Source organism: Stegodyphus dumicola, chromosome 6, assembly GCF_044657685.1.
Source record: "Stegodyphus dumicola isolate Sdum_Otavi_A_Nest chromosome 6, ASM4465768v1".
Classification (NCBI taxonomy): domain Eukaryota; kingdom Metazoa; phylum Arthropoda; class Arachnida; order Araneae; family Eresidae; genus Stegodyphus; species Stegodyphus dumicola.
Genome location: NC_140773.1, coordinates 37,856,411 through 37,878,480, shown reverse-complemented (window position 1 = coordinate 37,878,480; position 22,070 = coordinate 37,856,411). Strand labels below are relative to the sequence as shown.

Here is a 22,070-nt window from a genome sequence, read left to right as displayed (position 1 = left end):
TGGTTTAATTTACATTGGCCAAACTAAGAGAGCTTTAAAATTTCGCGTCAAGGAACATGAGGCATATGTTAGAAAAAAGGAAACACAGAAGTCTTCTGTTGCTCAACATTGTTGGCCCGAAAATCACACTTTCAATTTTTCTGCTGCCAAAATTATTCAAAAACCTTCTTTCATTGGAGAACTGGATTTTCTAGAGGCATTTCACATTCATAAAAATCTTTCTGTTCTAGTTGACGATCCTAATTCCAATCCAAATTTGCCTTCGGCCTTTAAAGAAATTATGTTTTAGTTCTGGTTTCACCAACAAATGGCGCCACTTGCTTATTCTTGTCCAGGCTTTCTTATCTTATCTAATCATTATTTCCTATCTTGTTCATTTGCGGTTTTGCAGCTGAAGATGGTGGTTCGGTAAAACCATCGAAACTAGTCCTGCGAAATTTTTGTAAATATAACGCTAAATTTTGTTGTTTGACTTCTGAATTAATACGACATTTTGTCAAAACTTGAGATTTGTAGTATAAAGATTTATTTAAATTAGCAGTTTAGGTGATCATGAATGGTGACCGCTTTAACAAAGAAGCACCGATTATAAATGCCAAATGGAAAGATCACTTATTTTGTAAAGTTCTTTTCATAAGAGACAGGTTTATGCCATTCGTGTGCATGTTTGTTCTTTTATTTGCAGTTAGGTCGTAAGGTGTTTGTTTCTCCCTCCTTACCGCTTGCCTTTGTGATGTAATTGGAAAGCACGTCCGGTTAGCAACTGGTAGGTCTAAATTTCAAGTCTCGGGAAGGACATAGCTAAAATTTCCCGTTTCCTGCTTCTAAATACTTAATGACTCTACACGGTCTTGTCAACTTTGCAAGAAGAAGTTGTCAATGCTGGTTAGCTTGATTTGTTTCATCACATATGAGGCCTACTTAAACGACTTTTCACTTTGACGCTATGACTAAGTTTCTTAAATTTCGCCATGTTTAGTTTTGATATCATATTTTAAGTGGTATAATCTTTGTCCAAATTTATTTGTATAATTTACAGTTAGTTGAGGAACATATAATATAACTAACACTTTTGAAACATACTAGCATTTCGTTTAGTTTTGAATGTAATAAAGATTATTAATATGCATATAAGCTGTTATGTATTGTTCAGCTTCAATTGAGCAAGCAGTACTTAAGACAAAAGGAATTAAACATGACGGGATAAAAAAATATGCACTTTCGTTTTATATTTATCTTCTCATTCTATGTTGCGGCTAAGAATAGAGCACTTAAATTTTCATTAGTGTGCTATGGAATTTAAAATTAATTAAATTATATGATTCAAGAACAGTTAAATAACTTAAGATGATATTTCAAACTCATCAAGAGCAATATTTCCAAAGCTATTATCTAAGGAAACTTTTACAGTACAATTTTACAGTAAAATTATTGCACCTGCAATTTCAGATTCACTTTCACTGTTTTTTGCATGTCAGGATAGTAACTCTTTTCTGTTCCTAGAGTCTGTATTTCTTCCTTCGATGAAAGCGTTTTCGAATGAAGAATTTAAATTTGAAACCAGACTTATCATATTTATAAATCTGATTTATAGATAAAGCAGTTTTCACAATGAGTGGAACGTTTTCCTGAATTTTATAAGTCTGAAAGGATGTTTTTGCTACAAACATTTGATGACCTGTTGCCGTAGCGCTTTCTCAATTTGTCAAGCAACCGACAGTGGCAGTGAATGTAAGTTCTCTATCTGATGAGGCTTTATCTTGTCAAATAGGTTCTGATAAAAGTTTTTCTTTTGCTGCCTAAACTACAAATAAAGTAGCTCACTTACTTTCTCGTAATCGCCACCTTCCATGCTTTCTTTCGAATCATCTCCCCCAAGACTCTAACCTGCAATTTTCACACACCAATCTTGATTTCGAACCTCTTTGTTTTCCATCTTACTGTAGTAGCTCATCCAACACCTAAATCCACAGAAATTCTATTTACAATTTCCCCTTTGTCCATCCGATTTCATGCACCTAATTTAATTTCCATTATCCTGTTAGCTTCTTTTCTTATCTTTTCGTTCAACATTTTCACTTGCACAAATAACACAAAACTTGAAATCTTATATGTAATCTGACAAGAGTATCCAGAACGAATTGAAAGTTTATTTTACAATAGGGTACAGTCATAAACCTTTAAGCAAGCATGTTAACTCTAGCAACACATAGATATGCGAGTGGTAACTGATAACGGTAGGACTTTCTTCATCTACTTTATTACCGTTAGCAATTTATCACTTTACTTAAAAGCAGTAATCGTATTGGTTTTGAGCACGTTTACCTTCCGATGAATCATGTAATAAACCGACGTATGATAAGCAAAAACTTACTTTTTTCATAAAGCTGAAAGTGGATAGATTCAAATTTTGAACCAACCACTGCAGTTTTGATTCTATAGTAGCTAAATGTCATTAAAGCGGTCTGAGTGTTCAGCAACCTTATCTTTTTGGTGTCCTCTAAGAGCTATTCGCCACATACATTTAAATACTCTTTTTAAAGAAGTTGTTTTAAGCTGTACTTAATTTACATATTTTAATGTGAAATAATAAAATTGGTCTTACGTTTCCGCTACTATATTATGATTAATGTATAAAAAGTGTCTATACTAAATGAAAATATTTCTTGAGAACCGCTTAAAAGACCAGAGTGATACAGTTATGAAAATGGAAACTTCAAATGATACATGCAGAAAGACAGACCACTCAGACAAGGCCTTTTAAGACGTATGGCCATTCAATTTATGTGTCTAAGAGATCGCTTTGTTTAGGTAGTAAAAAAAAGTACTTACGTCTTCCGCAATAAAGTAGAAGGATAAGAAGATATCCAGTAACGTTGTCATGGAGATGCAGACTAGCCATGGTATTAGAAATGTCCGGTTATCCTGCAGATTAAAAAGAGAATGTGTCACTTCATTATGATCAGGAAATTAAGCAGATACTATTTCCTTTCTCTATCTGAGTCTAAAACAATGAAAAAGGGTGGAGACCAGGAAGCACTAATTATCTAGCAATAAAAATCTCAAATCACAATTTAGAGTTTAGTCACTAAGTTTCATTAAAACTGGAAATAAAATTTAAAGCTTGTTTTCAATTACTCAAATTGAAAACAAGTTTTAAATTTAATCAGTTCTCTATTTAATTATGTCTTGAATGTGCTAGTTAATGATAAAGTTAAAAATACATTTTTAATGAATTAATAATAATATGATGCATAAATTAAATTATAAGTTTCTGATAATATTTATATATGCCTTGAGGTATTTGAGTATTGTATTATTATTGAAGTTTATTAAGGTTACAGGTTCAGAGTTACCATAAACATTTCATTCTGAATATCGCAAAACTTCATAAAAGTATGTTTTGCTATACAACGTCGATGTGTATATGGTGTGTATGGTGGTGAAAAACGTACATATGGTGTTGCAAAAATAGATTTTTAAATTTTTATTCTTGAAAGCGTAATTAAAGTAATTTGTTTAACCTTTAAATTAGCACAATATTAAAACTTTCAGACAAAAAGAATATCTTAAATTAAATTTTAATGGATGAAAAATAGTTCACATAACTGAAAAATTTTGTGTGCCTTTTTTTCTTTAGTATATTTTGTTCTTATGGTCAATATGTATTGAATCACTCTCATTACTGCTGTTGCCTTCTGAGTTTTACATGTTGACAGAAAATGCCAAACGCAGATTAACGAACCTTTAAAACTTGACTATTGTACAGCACTAAATGCTCAAGTGAAGGCCGACGAAAAGGGCTGGATAGTCGTCATGGATAAAACTCATTGCTGTGGCTATGCTCATAAGCGAAGGTCCATTTAATTTGATCCCTAAAGCTCCTTCACTTTTAGATTTCTCAGAATTAAAACTTTTAGATAACTCAGAAATAAAACTACTTTATAACCCACTTACGAAAATCGCTTATCCAATCCGCTAGAATAGTACCAGATTATATACTATACGCAAAATTCACAAAAGTGGTACTCCATTGCATCCAATTAAGGAACTATATCTTAAGGATAAGTCACCATCTCGCAAACAATATATTCTCTGTTGAAGCCAGTCAGCATGTTTATTTCTTAAAGTTAACATACACTTATTTTGGCTTTTAAAATTATTACTTTAAATTTATTCTTTATTGTTTAAAATGTAAGATTTTCTCATATTTGAAATTTCCTTTTTTTAAAAAATTAGAAGCATATTTTTTACCGTTTTCTTTTTTCTTCTCACTCTTACTAAATTAAATTTATTAATTTTGCACAATATGTGTATAAATTTTGCAAATATAAAATTTACATTTAATTTTTAAAAATTAATTTTTCCACATTTTAACACAATTTTACGCTACAAAAATAATTTATTTTCCCACAAGTGTACTTTCTTCGTTTCACTTTTTTTACTTTACAAAAATTTTTTTTCCAAATTTTTTAAGACTTTAATCATAAATCCATTATAATATACGTAAAAAATTAATTCATTTACAGAACCCTGCAGGTTATACTTTTTATGTAAATTTCATGCTTATTGTGTATTTCATGCTTTTATGTAAATTTCATGCTCTTTCATAAGTGCAGCAACTTTAACTATCAGCAGTGTGTGTTCACTAATTAAAAACGTTTCCAAATTAAGAACAATTTATTTACACTTAGACATGCATTTCTTCATAAGAGAATTGCAATTATATGCATGACACAACATCTTCTTGAAATCAAAAGCTAAATATAAGTAAGGCTTTCCCTTATTTTTCAATAAAGTACATATTATTTTTTAGGACAGATACGCAACGTTAGTCAAAGTATATCAACTTAGAAATAAAGGAAATTTACTTAATTTTCATTTACTAAAATGCCTTTTCATGTTTTAATTCTGTCATCTAAAAATTAAGCAAGCGACATTTCAGTGAACCTACGCTACAATTTCTGCTTTGATAGCACATTAGTTTCATAACATAATTATTTAAATTTATAACTTAATTATTTATTCATGAGCTTAAGCTAAAATTAAGTGATGTCACTGGTTTCGCCACCTCGCCTACTGACCAGAACTTCACAATGCGAAAGCTTAAAACTTTAGCTCCTAGATTAAGAAAAAAAGATTCTTTTACTTGAAAATTACAGCTCAGGATATTTTTTAAATGAATTTGTATTCAGAAAGTGTTTGTAACAGGATGAAAAAAATGACGCCATATGCCGTAATATGTATCAGGATACGAAAGACACAAATGTCATAGTTCATCAATTTTCATACAGAAACATTCAGTTGACGAAAGAATGGCTTTGCAGGGCGAAAATCGTCAATACAAGATTGTTAGAATATGTAGTAATCATTTGAATGAATCTGATATGAAAAGTAAAGTGTTAGGTTTGGATTGATGTGTTTGAAGCATCATGGTTTTTTGGCTTGTGTAATTAGAAGCGAATGCTCAAACTCTCCTTCCATTGTTTTAACAAAGTAGCACAGGGAGACGTTTCCTTGGAGCTTTTACTACCAGAGCACGTTTCTGAGTTCTAAGGAATAGAATTTTATTAGGCAAAATTCAAAAAAATAATCCAATTTCGTTTGCATTGTAGATGTATTTAACCTCAAATCCTTCACAAATTTCATTTAACTATTTTATCCAGCGTGCCTTGCGTATCTATTGAGTTTTTCACACTACAAATAGACTTAAAAATAATGTTATATCATTGATTTAATTTAACTACCCAAGAATTTAATGAAGTTCTCTAGTTTTAAGACTTCCTGAAACTTTTTGCCTTTTCCGCAATAATACTCTACTACAGGAATATTGTTTGCTCTTGCAGAACAAAACCAACTGAATTCTACTGGATCAATGGCACATGTTTCAGGTTTTCTTAATTTAACAGTCTTGAAATTTTCATTTGAATAAGTAATTCATAATATTTCTGTTTCTTCTTTAGCCTTTAGCACATGGCTTATTTAGGTTTATTTAGATTTTCCCTCTAAATCTCTCAAGTTGTGCTTTTCAATTCCTGCTACATAAGTCAGATAAACATTTTGCTTTAATGCTAATCTTTTTTTCTTTGAAGCCATACTACATAATGTATGTAAAGATGACATAGAAATACAGAACTACACTTCTTTTGCTCCTCAGTCCTAGCTGGTATTAAGAATGATAGAAGTTTTCACTCTATCCACATAGTGAGATCCCTGTCCTTTGCAGGTGGTTACTCATCTCACCTCCTTTTATGTTTCCTTTGCTCGCTGTCTTGGATTTTCTTACAACTTGCTAACAATGTTTTCATTCTCCCTACTGAGAGTTGTAGCAAGAATAGCTGGATTCTGTGTTCTGTGAATGGGAGATATCCTTTTAATTGCACAATCTTAGTGTATTATTCCCTTTTTATCTATTTAAAAGCAGTTTTCAAAATAGAGACATTAACTTTCATTATATTGCACTGCATAAATTAGCCATTTTTGGAGGGCTCGGTTGTAGCAGATTTAGTATAACCCAGGTTGCAGGACGAGGAGGCCTGCTACGTTATACCCTTCTCTTTCTGATTTTTCGCCATCTTCAGGGAACTTTTTTGTTTCCGTCTTCTGGTTGGAAACTTCATGATTCACTTTGATGGAGAGATGGAGGCTATTCTTATATGAAATGAATAACTTTTTTATACGACAAAAGTACTTTAAAAAGGCTGTGATCGTTTCTGATATTGTTTCTGCAGTATAGGCTCTTTCTTCTAATAAAGAAGTTGGGAGCCCTCGTATCCTAAAGATGTAGGAATTTCTGTTTCTTCTTTAGACTGAGAAGTTTCCTAATAGGGTGTCCTTCAAGTGGATTCCCTCCGTGGCACGGAGGGAAATGAGACGGATGATTATCTGGCCAAGAAGGGATCTTCTGTTCTTCATAAACTCCTTTTGAAATTGCGATTCTATTAAGCGAAACTGGAAATAGCTAGGATTTCCAGGTGCTTTCTTCATGACTCATCATTTTGCATCTTTCGAATGGCAGACCTGGGAATGTACTCTTTTCTAGACCACAACTTGTTCCTGACTCACCTTGTGTCGCTGTAGTTGTAACTTTTAGAATGCTAACTGGGTACGATTGCTTCCTTGTTCGTTTTTTCCTTTTAACAATGTGGACTCTCCTACGTGATCTCTTTTTATGACTGGACAAGATATGACTGCTTTACATATGGAAGAGCGCCCTGCACTATATGCTTTTCTTGTAGTGTGGCAAAATATTGGAGAACCCGTTGTCTAATATCTTAATGACAAAATGATAGGAATTTGATAAATAAAAATATTAATCCTTTTATTGCTCACTTGTCACATCACAAAATTATCTGAACTTGCCTTTGAAACCTTAATTCTAACTAAGAGTATTTCTATTTTTATTGATTTTTCTATCTCTTATTTTTAAGCTTTTTTTTTTTTCAGTGTCCCTTAATAAAAGGTAAACATTAAGGTCCTGTTCAAAGAGACCAACACCAATATAATTGCCCTTAAACAGAGGCGTCCCTTACAGGAGGTAATAGTGTATATATATAAATCATATTTCTTTCGCTATAATGTAATAATGATACATAGAAAATATAAATTTATTTGCGTTTTCATTGGAGATGCAAAGAAAAAAGATATTTAAAGAATAGATATTTAGTATATCATTCATGAGAGAAATTGTTAAAATTATTACAAGGATAAGAAAATTAATAGTTCAGCTATTCATGTGAATATATATTCATCCGAAATATGATTTCAATATTTTATAAAATCAATATAAAAGATTGAAAAAGGGAGGGTATATTTACTTTTTAATTCTGTTCAAGAATTTTTTATTTTAACAAACTTTATAATATAGATTAAAAGAATACATTTTATCCATATGTTTAATTGAGTGTTTAAGATAATTTTAACTGAAGAGTTTATCTTTTCTTCTTAATGTAAGTTCTTTAAAGGCGTCATTATAGACGCATTATTGCCATTTTCAGAACTGCCGATATTCTCTCATAAAACTCTCAAACCAGCTTCCTTATTTGCTTTTCAGACTTTTATTTTCTATTTAAAATGCTCCAAAAACAATATGCTAAAAATTAATTAGGGTTTTGGACGGAAAGAAATTCACGTAATTTTAGGAAATTTGATGCACGTGCATAACGGAACAAAAATTTCAAACAATCGAAAACTGATGGCTTCAAAAGGCAAGATGTGATTACAGTTTCATCTGATAGTTCGGTTCTCCAACTAGAAAGAAAAGCAAGCTTTATATATGGAGCTCCTTTGATTGATTAAATGTAACTGCATGTGACCGATGAGTAAAATGTTGCTGAGGAAACAGTGATATATGGAACACGCGAATGTAACTAAAGATGCTTCGCAATTTCCTGCAAACTCGATCGTGAATACTAGATCGATGACTTGAAACATCTGCAGCAGTAATGTATTTCTTGAAGTTAACGCCGGGGAAGAATGGTAAACAGACATTCGTTTGAAATATGAATGATTTTGCCTATGAATTTAAACAATGTATTTCACAATACTTTTAAATCTTAAAGTAATGTACACTGTGTAAACAGAAGTCTTAACCGGGCTTTATTTTTATAACCGTTGGTCACAGACATACACTTTTAGTTACAAAAATGCTTTAAATGACGCAAATACTCATTCTTTGGTATTTTCAATTTAAAGAAATCATTTTTGCATAAAATACAAAATCTAATTTTTTACAAGTTCCTTCGGTCTCTATAGTTATCATTAAAGAAAATTCTGAACTCGTTATAAAAAAACAAAAAGCAAAATGTTTCTCCGTATCACAAAAATTGAACGAGATATGTAACTTCAAAAGTTTGCTTTGTTTGACATAATTTTGAATAAGGGGTTAGTTAATAAATAAATTTGAATAATCTGAGATTCATTTTTCACGATAAATAGCATTTAATAATATTTTTTCGTTACTTACAAATGCCTTTATTCATAATTTTCTTACATTCGGTACGTTGAAAGAATTTTCAGACAAATATTTTTAACTTAAAGTGTAAAATCATTATAAACATTCTCATGAAGTTTTATAACTTTTGAATCATAAGCTGGTTATAGTAAAATACTTTCCATTTTTAACCAACGTTAATAATATCGAGATTTGGCTACGTGCCAATACTGAAGCTGTCAGTGTTCTCTAGAATACAAATTCTATAAGATTCTATGTATGAGATCTAATGAGCTCCATTTTTGACTACGAGTATAGAATTTTCTTTATGTGTAGGGACTAGTACGCCAGAGACCGAACCTTCGACCTGGAGTTATCCTTACAAAGCTTAGATGAAACGGGCTCTAGATGGGACTCATCAGTGGCGGCGCAGACCCCACAGTCCCTGCCCGGCTTTATACATAGCCTCGGCGAGGTAATAAAAATGCTAAATACGAAGAAGATGATACACTCAGTCGCTTTTGCCTCGGGGCACCACTCCCTCAGCGCAAGGTGATTCATGATCGGTGCCTTGTCTTACTCTGTCAGTCCCCGTCACTGGGACTATGAGGGCCAAACCCCCATCGAAAAGCCCCGCTTAAATCTACATATCAGCTCCACAACAGCCGGGGGAACGGACACGACAGTACCAGTACGGTCCCTGCCAAGCCCGAACCTACCTGAGTACAATACTCGGGTTCTAGTCCTGTGAAGAGTGTTTGTATACCCCAGTGGTTGAGACTGCCTAGGTACAGATCCTAACCAGTACTTCCCAGGACGTCTCCTGAGTCAACCCCCTGGGGGAATATGTGTAGGGACTGAAGGAACATATAAAAAGTTATATTTCGTAGTTCTTATAAAATTTCTCTCTTTAAATTTAAAAATCCAAAAGCATGAAATTTTGCGTCATTTAAAACTTTTTTGTATATGGTAGCATATGTCTATGACGAATAGTTTGGTAAATAAATGCCGGATAAGGACTGTTGAGGATATACACACACTGTCGTCCAACGGGGATGGATTATCGACCCTGACTGCCGTACCAAAAGACCTGGCTTTCGAATCCAGGAGAAAGCATGGATGCTTGCAAATGTATAGTGTTTAGGCGGAATGGGGGCCCTCTTAATATGCGATGAGCTGAAAGTTCTCTACAGAGGTTGGTGGTAAGGGAAGAGGGCTTGGAGTTCCTCGGACCGCTCCCCACGGTAGCTGTCTATAAAAACTGGGGGCGGAACTGAGCAAAGTCGTACTTTCACCTGTATGGTACTCAAGGCTCTTGCCAACGATAGGTGCCATCTTGCACCCCTTGCCAACATGAATTTCCTGGAGTTGTTCTGATTTTATTATCAGAAAAGTAGGATAAGTCACAACAATATTGTTGCGTGCGTAGGAGTTCGTAATAATTTGAAGGCACAAGTCCGATGAAAAGTGAATACAATTTATTTTTATCACAACAAATAAAAACAAAATGCTTAAATTTCCTCAGATATTCGTACAATATTGCAATATCTCGTAGTAGTCATCTTTTCAACTACCAGAACGTTCAACAGAACTAATTCAAAATAGAGAAAGCTAATCCGATTTCACCTCGAATTCGCTACAGCAAACAACAGCATTTTTCTAAACAAAACTGAGATGCTTTGATCCCACTTTTTATAAGCTTTTTAAATGTGCACGAGAACATTCTGGTATTTTCCCGCAAAGCAAAAGCATACAATTTCGAGATATCTATTTATTAAATGCGTGTGCTCCTGTATTTTTATTTTTCCGGCGTTGCTTCCTCTTCAGATTAGTCTCGTCCTGCATTGCACGGTAATATAAAACAATTTTAATTAATTCTATTTAAAAATAGCTAAATAATTACTAAAACCGTAACACTGCCCCCTTCCCAAGGATTGCACGTCCCGGGCAGTACAATCCCTGGACAGGAAGCCAAACTTACAACTAAGGCATAAATGCAATAATAAACATTACATTACACTAACAACATAAACAATAGTTGCCATAAGTAACTTAAATCAATTCAAATACTAAATTTTCCACTTCAAAAGATTAAATCGCGTGAAGGAATTCTAAGAATGAAATAGTTTTTGAGTTTATCATGTATGAGCCAACATTTCTAAAATTGGCTCCCGGTATTTCTTTAAAAAAACAAGGTGTTTACTGGAAAGATATAGATTTGAACGAAATGAAACCTGATATTTGGAATCAGTGGGTAGGATTTCTGTTTTATGATCATACATCATCCTCACAACTTTGGGGGCTCGAAGCCGGAAAACTTCAAACTAAAGTATTGTGAAAACTTTTTTTCTTTTTTCTTTCAAGATACTACTAATTCTGATTCGTTTTTAAAGTGAGTTTCTTAAATAACTCAAACAAGAGCGATTTAAAATTAATCGCTGAATAAATTGGAAAGAAGAATTTGTCCGTGGCATTGTCATATCGATCGTCGAGGATCGGATGCCTAAAACAGGTAATGAAGACTATTTGTGAGAGATCGTTGTCCTAAGTTAGCGGAAATTGAAAAGAAGATTGAACTAAATTTAAAAAACACAGTCATTATCTGGTGATAGAAGAAACGCAGAGACTATTGTTGAAAATTTAATAAAAAATATTAAAACGCTTACAATCTCTGTTCCTGAGCGGCTAGAGGCATTGCATTTGTTTTTCATTTCATTGGAAAAAGCTTTCGCCACCAAAGAAGTTCCGGCTAAATCGCAGAATAGGCTGCATCAGTCGATGCTGTGTTTACTTCTCTTATGCTTGGGCACACCTTTTTATGACGTAATATTGGTTACGCCTCTCCTTAAAAACAAGTTATAAGTGCTTAAGGAATTTCGTATTTAAAGAAAACTTAAATGAAGTTTTAACTGAGTTGAAATGGTAGGTTTATAATGTTCTGTGCGAGATTTTTTAAATTATAAATCTACTTTTGTGTGGTGTGTGGTAGTGTTAGCATTTAACGCAACGAATTATCTCTCACAAATATATTATTAAGATACCAAACGATTGAAAACGATCATTACCAAACGATTGGAAATATTGAATGCATGAGTTAAAAATTATAAACGTAACATCTGAAAATAGAGAAAAGAATTCTTTTGCTTAAAGAATGTTTTGATTATTGATGAGTGTGTCAAAATCGGTGCTTACTGCAGAATGGATGAGTATCTGAATCTGGATTTTTTTAATCAGTCGGAGCGAAGAGGCAAAAAGAGCGTTATTGAGTGGTGTATGGACAAAAGTTTGATTGCAATATCTTATAAGTGCCCAATTTGAGGAACAAATATGAAACTAGTAGAGAGACGGTTTTGAGACGTATAGAAGATTTTGAGTGGTGTGCAATGCCGAGTTTGTGCAACTCTGAGATGGTTTTTTAAGTGAAAATTGATCAATGTGTACATGGGCAAAGCCAATGTGGTACGCAATGCCCAGTTTGTGCAATTCTGGGATTTTTTTAAGTGAAAATAGATCGATGTGCACATGGGGAAAGCCAATGTGGTGCGCTATGCCGAGGTTATGCGCGATGCCGAGTTTGTGCAATTCTGGGATTTTTTTTTGAAGTGAAAATAGATCGATGTGCACATGGGCTAGCCAATGTGGTGCGCAATGCCGAGGTTGTGCAATTCTGGGATGTTTTTTAAGTGAAAATAGATCGATGTGCACATGGGCAAAGCCAATGTGGTGCGAGATGCCGAGTTTGTGCAACTCTGGGATTTTTTTTAAGTGAAAATAGATCGATGTGCACATGGGCAAAGCCAGTGTGGTGCGCAATGCCGAGTTTGTGCAATTCTGGGATTTTTTAAGTGAAAACAGATCGATGTGTACATGGGCAAAGCCAATGGGGTGCGCAATGCCAAGGTTGTGCGCGATGCCGAGTTTGTGCAATTCTGGGATGTTTTTTGAAGTGAAAATAGATGGATGTGCACATGGACAAGCCAATGTGGTGCGCAATGCCGAGGTTGTGCAATTCTGGGAAGTTTTTTGAACTGAAAATAGATCGATGTGCACATGGGCAAAGCCAATGTAGTGCGCAAAGCCAAGGTTGTGCGCGATGCCGAGTTTGTGCAATTCTGGGATGTTTTTCGAAGTGAAAATAGATCGATGTGCACATGGGCAAAGCCAATGTAATGCGCAATGCCAAGGTTGTGCGGGATGCCGAGTTTATGCAATTCTGGGATGTTTTTTGAAGTGAAGATAAATCGATGTGCACATGGGCAAGCCAATGTGGTGCGCAATGCCGAGGTTGTGCGCGATGCCGAGTTTGTGCAATTCTGGGATGTTTTTTTAAGTGAAAATAGATTGATTTGCACATGGGCAAAGCCAGTGTGATGCGCAATGCCGAGTTTGTGCAATTCTGGGATTTTTTAAGTGAAAACCGATCGATGTGTACATGGGCAAAGCCAATGGGGTGCGCAATGCCAAGGTTGTGCGCGATGCCGAGTTTGTGCAATTCTGGGATGTTTTTTGAAGTGAAAATAGATCGATGTGCACATGGGCAAGCCAATGTGGTGCGCAATGCCGAGGTTGTGCAATTCTGGGAAGTTTTTTGAAGTGAAAATAGATCGATGTGCACATGGGCAAAGCCAATGTAGTGCGCAATGCCGAGGTTGTGCGCGATGCCGAGTTTGTGCAATTCTGGGATGTTTTTTGAAGTGAAAATAGATCGATGTGCACATGGGCAAGCCAATGTGGTGCGCAATGCCGAGGTTGTGCAATTCTGGGAAGTTTTTTGAAGTGAAAATAGATCGATGTGCACATGGGCAAAGCCAATGTAGTGCGCAAAGCCAAGGTTGTGCGCGATGCCGAGTTTGTGCAATTGTGGGATGTTTTTCGAAGTGAAAATAGATCGATGTGTACATGTGCAAAGTCAATGTGGTGCGCAATGCCAAGGTTGTGCGCGATGCCGAGTTTGTGCAATTCTGGGATGTTTTTTGAAGTGAAAATAGATCGATGTGCACATGGGCAAGCCAATGTGGTGCGCAATGCCGAGGTTGTGCAATTCTGGGATGTTTTTTGATGTGAAAATAGATCGATGTGCACATGGGCAAGCCAATGTGGTGCGCAATGCCGAGGTTGTGCGCGATGCCGAGTTTGTGCAATTCTGGGATTTTTTTAAGTGAAAATAGATCGATGTGCACAAGTCAATGTGGTGCGCAATGCCGAGTTTGAGCAATTCTCTGATTTTTCTTCAAGTGAAAATAGATGGATGAGCACATGGACACCGAGTTTGTGGAATTCTTTGATGTTTTTCGAGCGAATACTGATCGTTGTGTAGAAGAGAAAACGAGGTTGTGTGTGATGCCGAGCAGTAATGTAACTTTATTTATGTGCAATGTTTAACATATCTTTAGTATATTTTAAATTTGTGTTGTTGTTTTAATTGTTAATTATATTTAAGACGTCATTTTTCATTTAAATTGTATTTTTAATTTTTTGGCTTTGATATGTTTATAACGCTTTCCGACTTACGATATATATCGATAGCCCGACGATCTACTCAACAGTAGCAAAATTGTTAACTCTTGAAGTAACGTTTACCTCATATTTTAATACGTAGTGTTTGGTATCGTAATTTCACTTGATAATATGAGTTCATTGATAATATGTGTGTGTGTGCGTATGTGAAGCATACGATATATATCGATAGCCCGACGATCTACTCAACAGTAGCAAAATTGTTAACTCTTGAAGTAACGTTTACCTCATATTTTAATACGTAGTGTTTGGTATCGTAATTTCACTTGATAAGATGAGTTCATTGATAATATGTGTGTGTGTGCGTATGTGAAGCATTGCTTAGTGTTCCAAGTTCGTAGTATTTATTTTATTATATTATTTTCTTTCATTCTGAGAAATTAGATTTTTTTATTTATTAATGCGTAGAATTCTAGCATGCCTACACACAATATGGAGTGATTTAGGAATTTTAGAAACTGATATGAAAGCTGTGTAATGATGTTCATATGCAATAAAAAATATTCTTCTTTTTTTATTAATGTAAAGTTTAAAATTTTTAGAAATAATGAAAATTGTCTAATTATTGGTATGTAAGGAATTATGTCGTTACGTAGCAAGAAGGTAATTTGTAAAAATGAGAAAATTGAAATGTTCCACAATATGAATTTAAATTAAAACAAATATTTTATTTGTATAAATAAAAAAATTAATAAAAATAATAATACTAATTTAATAAAAATCTTTTAAAATATTGAAGCTCTACAAGTATTAGAGACTGCGACATTGTTTATCGTTTGAATAATTGGTAGAATTCGCTCACTGTATCATGGTAATTTTAAATATAAACAATTTATTATACTTATTATCAGTAACGCCTAAGCTTAAATGTTATAAATATAAATTAAAAGTAAAAAATTTGATATTAATTTACAATAATAAACAATTTATTATTGTTATTTCTAAGAGAAAATAGAAAGTACACGTAGTGTAAATGCGAGACTACATTGTGACGTCATAAGCTTAGTCCCACCCATTTATGGACGTCACACAGCTCCTCCTACTGAACTTTGTTGATGCAGCCTATTCTGCGCTTTTTCCGAAGTTCCGAAAGGCATGCAACCTGAAATACTAATTAATTTGCTAGGCGTTAAAGCTAATGTTTTAACGTATGCATCTGAAGAAGAATTTTCAGATTATGAAAAACTAAAAGAGTTGTTTTTAGCGTAATTTCAATCGACACCAAGAGATTCTCAACACCTTTAAACATGCTCAACGTTCAGCAAAAGAGTCGCATGTTCAGTTTGCATCGCTATTGAATGCAACATTCGAATACTATTATCTGGTTAGAGAAACGCAAAAAGGACTTTAAAATGTGATTTAAATTGTTGCAGATAAATTCTGTGAAACTTTGGATTTTTAAACGAAAGAATACATATGTGTTCGCGAGGAAAAAACATGGTTTAATAACCCAGTTACGGGGAGAAAGTGATTTATATTTCTCACTGTCTAAAATGCATAACCCTAAATTTCAGTCTAACGAATCGAAAATACCAGGTGTTCAAAACCAAATTGTTAAGAATGATTCTTTCTGCAGAAATAAACATCAAAACAGAACGGATGTGATCCGTCAGCGCCGGAGGGATCATGTTACGTGTGTAGAGGGAAGGACGACAATTTTCATTTAGCTAGGGATTGCATAAAACGGTTTAAAAAACAAATAAGGAAACGGAAAGAAAAACCAAAACCAGTGTTAATAACGTCAGTTTTATTCAAGAGTTGCAATATGTTCATATTTTAGTAGAAATAAAGGAATAAAAGCAAAAATAGGACGTCATGACGGACCTGAAGCAACTTCTACTTCGGCTGACCACATAAAGCCCTGGTCTGATAGAATCGTAAACTGAGATCATTCTATAGCAAACTGTTTTTTCCAATATCTCCTTTTGTTTTTTACAGCTATCCTTTCTTTTCAAATATGTTATTTTTTCTTCATTTTATGTGTTTCAGTGCTCGAAAGTCCTCACATGTCGATGGCCGAGCGCTGTGAGAATCGATCCGCAAAGGAATTAAAAACTAGCTGTCTATTTAAAATTCATCTCAAATTTCTTGGACACTACAACAGATTAAATCGCGTGTCGGAATTCTAAAGATGATATAGTCTTCAGTTTATCATCTATGAACTGACGTTTCTAAAAGCTACTAACAGTATTTAAAAAAAACAAGGCGCTTACTGATCGCACTTAGACGATCAGACCTGAACTGGATATAGATCTAAATGAAATAAAACCTGACTCTTGGAACCAGTGGGTATAATTTCTGTTGTATGATAATACATCATCCCCATATATCTGTTCCCTTTCTCAGCTGATTTCGTGCAGGACGCGTATACAGCTGCATGTCCTGCATGAGGCTTGCAGATCGCGCATGCGGCCCGTACGCAGTTTGTGTTTGAAACCATAACTTAAGCCACAAAGGTTTATGAAAACAAAACCTTCATCTGAACGAAGGAGTTTAATTATTGCATGTAGACTGAAAGAAAGATGGGTATTCGAAACATGTATCATTGCTGATACAGTACATTTTCTCTATTAAGTGCCGCTTCCATTCTACTTCTCGACCTTTCCATATTCTAAGTGGTTTATTAGTTAAAAGATTGATTTTGTACCTATCATAGCTTGAAACAGTGCAATGTTATAATGTCAGTGCATTGTCATATATTGTGTACTGTGAGATTAGTTAAAGCAGGAACAATAATGCCAGGAGCAATTAATATTTTGACGTAACACCAAAAACACAGAAGACAAGAAGAATTTCGCTGTTTTTGCAGCTCTTTCGTAGGAGGGAAAGTAAAACTGTATGGCACACAGTTTTCAAGAACATCAGAGTATGATTCGACAGTAGTCTGTTCCTCTGTTTTTAGAAAGATAGTGATTGAAATAGCTTGGATTTCTAAATAGCACTTTGCTTCAATGGGACGTCAATTTTCAGATACCGGTCAGAGCTATTGCACATACGTGTTTTAATGTGTGTAATACAACATGTTTTATTATGAGCATAAAAAGACAAATGTATCACTAGAATTCCTTAATCAGCCACTGACTTATTGTTCTATATTGATGCATAATTTCCAATACATCTGTGCTCATTTCATCAGCTATGCATGACATTTTCTAAATTAATAAATATATTTTTACAAAACAAGGCGTGTTCTTACGCTTAGCTTTCCATACCTACTAATGTGCGTGCATGTGAGTTCTTAAAATGCTGTCAAACCAATAAAATGAAAATGATAATCAGCGTAAATATTGTATTACGACTCGGACATACTTAGATATTATAATGTGAATTAATGTACTTAAATAAAAACAATTTATGTAGCATATCACTTAAGAAGTATTTTCTATAGAAGGTCATTTACCATTTTTTACACATCTATATTTTATTTTAATAAGAAATTATATATTTGTTCTTCTTATTCTTTAAGCATGTGTGCCAATAAATACTGAATAAAGACACTGTATATTCGAACAATGTCAAATTATCGCACTCGTACAATTTTCTATATCTCGTTCACCATTATGGAAGAAAATTTATCATTCACATTCTTAACTACAGGACAACAAAGATTCTGAAAGCATTGAGCAGTCTCAGGGATGAAAAGAGATAAATAGCTTTGTCATAATTCACAAGGGATTTTGAATAGGCGGTGATTTGAAAGATGATTTTTATTGCTTCTGAAAGCAGAATACTATCAATTTCTACTTCTCATTCGGCGCCTGAAATAATAATTTGCTTCTAAATTGATCATCAGATTAATGGATCAGTAAATATATGTTGTAAATGTCTCTCTATTGTTTGACGACAAAAGTTTAATTTTTCTTCGTGACATGCATGAGAATATTATATGTAGATAGTTAAATGAATTTATGAGAAGAAATCCTAACTAAACAAGTTTCTTTTGGTACTCAGTTTATAAACTTTTCCTCTTAGTACCAATAAAGTATTTGGTGAGGAATAGATTGAAATAGCAAATTTTAGTTACATGCAGAAGAATAGAGGAAATTATTGTTTAGTGTACAACATAGATGAAAAGAGAAAATAATTATCATGTGAAGATGAAGTGAGAATGGTAAAAGTGAAACGTTCCTTTGGTACTTACGGAAAATTCAGTCGATCATAAAAGTTTGTGAAAATTAGCCAAATCTGACGGTCCTTCAATCATTTTAGCAGCATAAAATCTGCGATTTCACGCAAAACAGAAACTAATATACTTTTTCCTTTGTGAAGATAGCACCACTTGAATTCAGCCAAATAAGATTCTAAGTGGTGTCTCGCTTTCCAAGCTGTCTTTTAGCTCGCCATTTGACGGTATCTTACAACTGCTTAAAGGTTTTTGTGTATGTTCTACTCTGTCCGGATTTACAAAGTTGCAGCTATGATTAACTCTGAAATTTTCGAAATTAGCAGCTCATATCTCCTCGCTTTTATAAGCTTTCTATGAGCCCGAGTATATTGTAGAACTTTCTTCAATATTACCTTTTATCGCTAAATGTTATTACCTATATATCTGGAACTTTTACCATTAAAGAAACACTCATTCGTTTCCTTGAAAATGTATCCAAACAACCATTTCTCGGGGATTATTCTTCCTGCATGGTATTTACGTTTTTAGAAAAGGCTCTCATAAATTTCATCAATGAGTTGTCTCCTCCAAAATGAAATGGTTGAACTATCGAATTATGTTTCTTTCAAAATAGATATTCGATTCTGACAAGACTTAAAATTGGCAAGCCACTGAATCTGCGTTTTTAAATGAATTGTCATACCGTGGCCAATAACACACTTACTGGATGACGGCAAGATACCATACCTTTCAAACCTTTACTGTAAAACATTACCTTTCTACTGATTCTTATTCAGTAGTTGGCAAATCCCAGATTTTAAACACTTTTTTACAAAGCAGAGCTATAATGAGTTTTAACAAATGGCAGCTTTACTGTTAGAATTAGAAAGAAACGCTTATTAAGATCACAATGAATTACATGTGGCAGATTCTATTATTATTGGCTAAAAATCGCCTCTTGGGACCTTTGCCTTTATTTGGCAAAAATGGTCGAATGAATTTTCTGTTAAATACCTTTTTTTTTAACTACTAACATGTGAAATAATTTTGCACTTTCTAATTGTTAAGGGGAATAAATTTTTTTTCATTGCTCGAAATTTTCATACATCTGTTATTCAGTTTCAGAGAACGCATGTCGAAATGACTAGATAAAAGATTAGATTCAATCTGTTTGCTAAATACTTTCAGATTGGCAAAGCGAGCTACTTAAGAAAGATTTCATAGCTCTTATCCTGACGCACACGGTTAACTCCCACAGCTATGCTCTTCTAAAGTTTTGTTTTTAATTACATGAATGCATGACAAACTAATTCGGATTTCTTCATGTATCTAAATAATAGAAAATGTATTGAGTCTTCTTTCTTCCATAACACATATATATATTTCTATTATAGACTTTCTTATATATATACATATATAATAAAATTTCAATATTAATTGAATTTAAATTTTTTATATTCTATATTTCTTTATTATATATATATATATCCTTTAATCAGCGAAGGAAATTTTTTACACGCTTTTCACATGCTAGGTGATTAAATCAACCGTCACAGGACTTTTATAGATGCAATACTCGCGTACATTTAAATTGAAACCACAGTGAACATGATACATGACGACGCAGTTAAATTTCAGTTCTCCAAGCAAAGTTAAAGATACATTTTCAATTTCTCTATATTTATAGAAAAAAACAAATTCCAATTTCAAGGCGGAAAAATTCGTTAATGCGATATTTCAATGGCACATTTTATTTCATTCTAAAAAAATAATTAAAAAAATGAAATGGAAAATCATATTTTGGTTATACTGCAGATTGCCTCAGTTGAAAATGTTATTTCAACTGGTGGCGTGCATTCGGTGGTGAATGAAATACTTATGAAGGATCTTCAGAATTTCTTATACAGCAACAACTTGGTTAACGAGTTATTTTATTCCTTTTATACACTTTTCTTATCATATCTAGCTTTATAGTTAAGTAGTTTTTCCGTAATAGCACTTATATTTTACACAGCAATAGTTTCCGTCAGTAGCGTAGTGAGTAGTAAATGTAACAAATACGTCTATAGTACAGAAAGACGTTTTTATGGATTTCTTCTTGTTCCAAGTAAGTTCGTTTTTATTTGGCAAGCAATATAAATAGGAAATTGAACCCGAATGGAAGGTAATGGGGAAGAGAAGATTACATTAGGAAAAGAAAAGCCACTTTCTTTGTAAAATTATTAATACACTGATGCACTGAAGCTGCATTTGTGAAGGAAATATAAAAAAGAGAAGGTAAAGTGCGAAGTAACACATGGTTATTTTGTAGGAGTAATGCCCACTTCGAAGAAATGTTAACTAATGTTAAAGTAAATACGTTAAAAATATAAAAGTACCTGTGCAATAAACTCATTGTGTTATTAAAGGATTTTAAACGAGCAGCTGAAATATCACAAACAAATTATTTGCACTAAAAAACTGTTTAACATCACAATAATGCTCTGTAATTCTTCCTACATTACATGTAATTTCTAATACTTTTAAATTAATTAAAGTGAAAATAACTATTTAGATATTCCCAAACAACATTGTTACGAATTTTGTACATATGTAAATAATTTTAGCGAAATTATATATAAAATTACAGTATCTTTTGTGTAACGTAACATGAACGGCCTCTAAAAACGAAGCGCCGCTGGAAAAACAAGATTACAAGAGCAGGTCCATTTAACATTCAATGTAAATGTCTATCTATGGTTAATATCGACTAATGGCTATCTATGGTTTTGATGACTAATTTTTGTCGCCATATTGACCAGAAATCGGGAAAAATCGCCGCATTTGGCGTTCATCTGGCGACGTTCTGGTTCGGTCCCAGTATAACTGTAACTGGCCGAATGCGCATGTAACTGCAACTGTGTATGCTTTCCTAGCAACTTCGAGAGGTCGAAGGTATCGGAAATTCCTTGGTGGCCGGGGGGAAAAATTATGACCGGAGACAGCACTAGTTAGTTCTCAGTCGTTCAGTTTAGAGCAGCGGTCGCCAACCAGTGAAAACTTTTTGATGATCCGTGAACTTTTTGATGAAAAATTGGGACATTATTTATATTTTTATGAAGATTGACGAGTAACAAAACCTATTATGGAATATGGATTATACATTTTTGTTTCAATTTTAGCTGCTACTTTTAGCGAAATGCCTTCTGAATTTAGAGTTTTTTTAGCTACTTTTTCAGCTGTATCTAGCGACATTTGAAAGTGAGAGTTGGCATCCATGGGTATGCTGCTGTTATCAATAATACCACGAACTGAAATTATCTTTCCTTTTGAATTACAAACATATGCTATTGTGGTCAATAACACAGTTTTTCTCCGTGACAATAGATGGATGATGATGGATTTTTATGAGAACCATCTGCATTGTTGTTTATAATTGCATTACTGGAAGTGTTCGTTTTTATTTTGTCTGACTGTTGATCGATGACGCCATTGCTAAGTAAGCGATGATTATTATGTTCACAATAATTAAAAGTT

General features: G+C 33.7%; 1 protein-coding gene across 3 annotated transcripts in view; it reads right to left on the bottom strand.

Moving 5' to 3' along the window:
• LOC118187137 (uncharacterized) overlaps positions 1-22,070 on the bottom strand; it is a 385,201-nt gene that overhangs the window by 20,237 nt on the left and 342,894 nt on the right. For all 3 annotated transcript variants that reach the window (XM_035357333.2, XM_035357335.2, XM_035357337.2), the window contains exon 4: positions 2,833-2,925. In XM_035357333.2, coding sequence (XP_035213224.1) covers positions 2,833-2,925 — 93 coding nt within the window. The remainder of the gene's footprint in view (positions 1-2,832; positions 2,926-22,070) is intronic.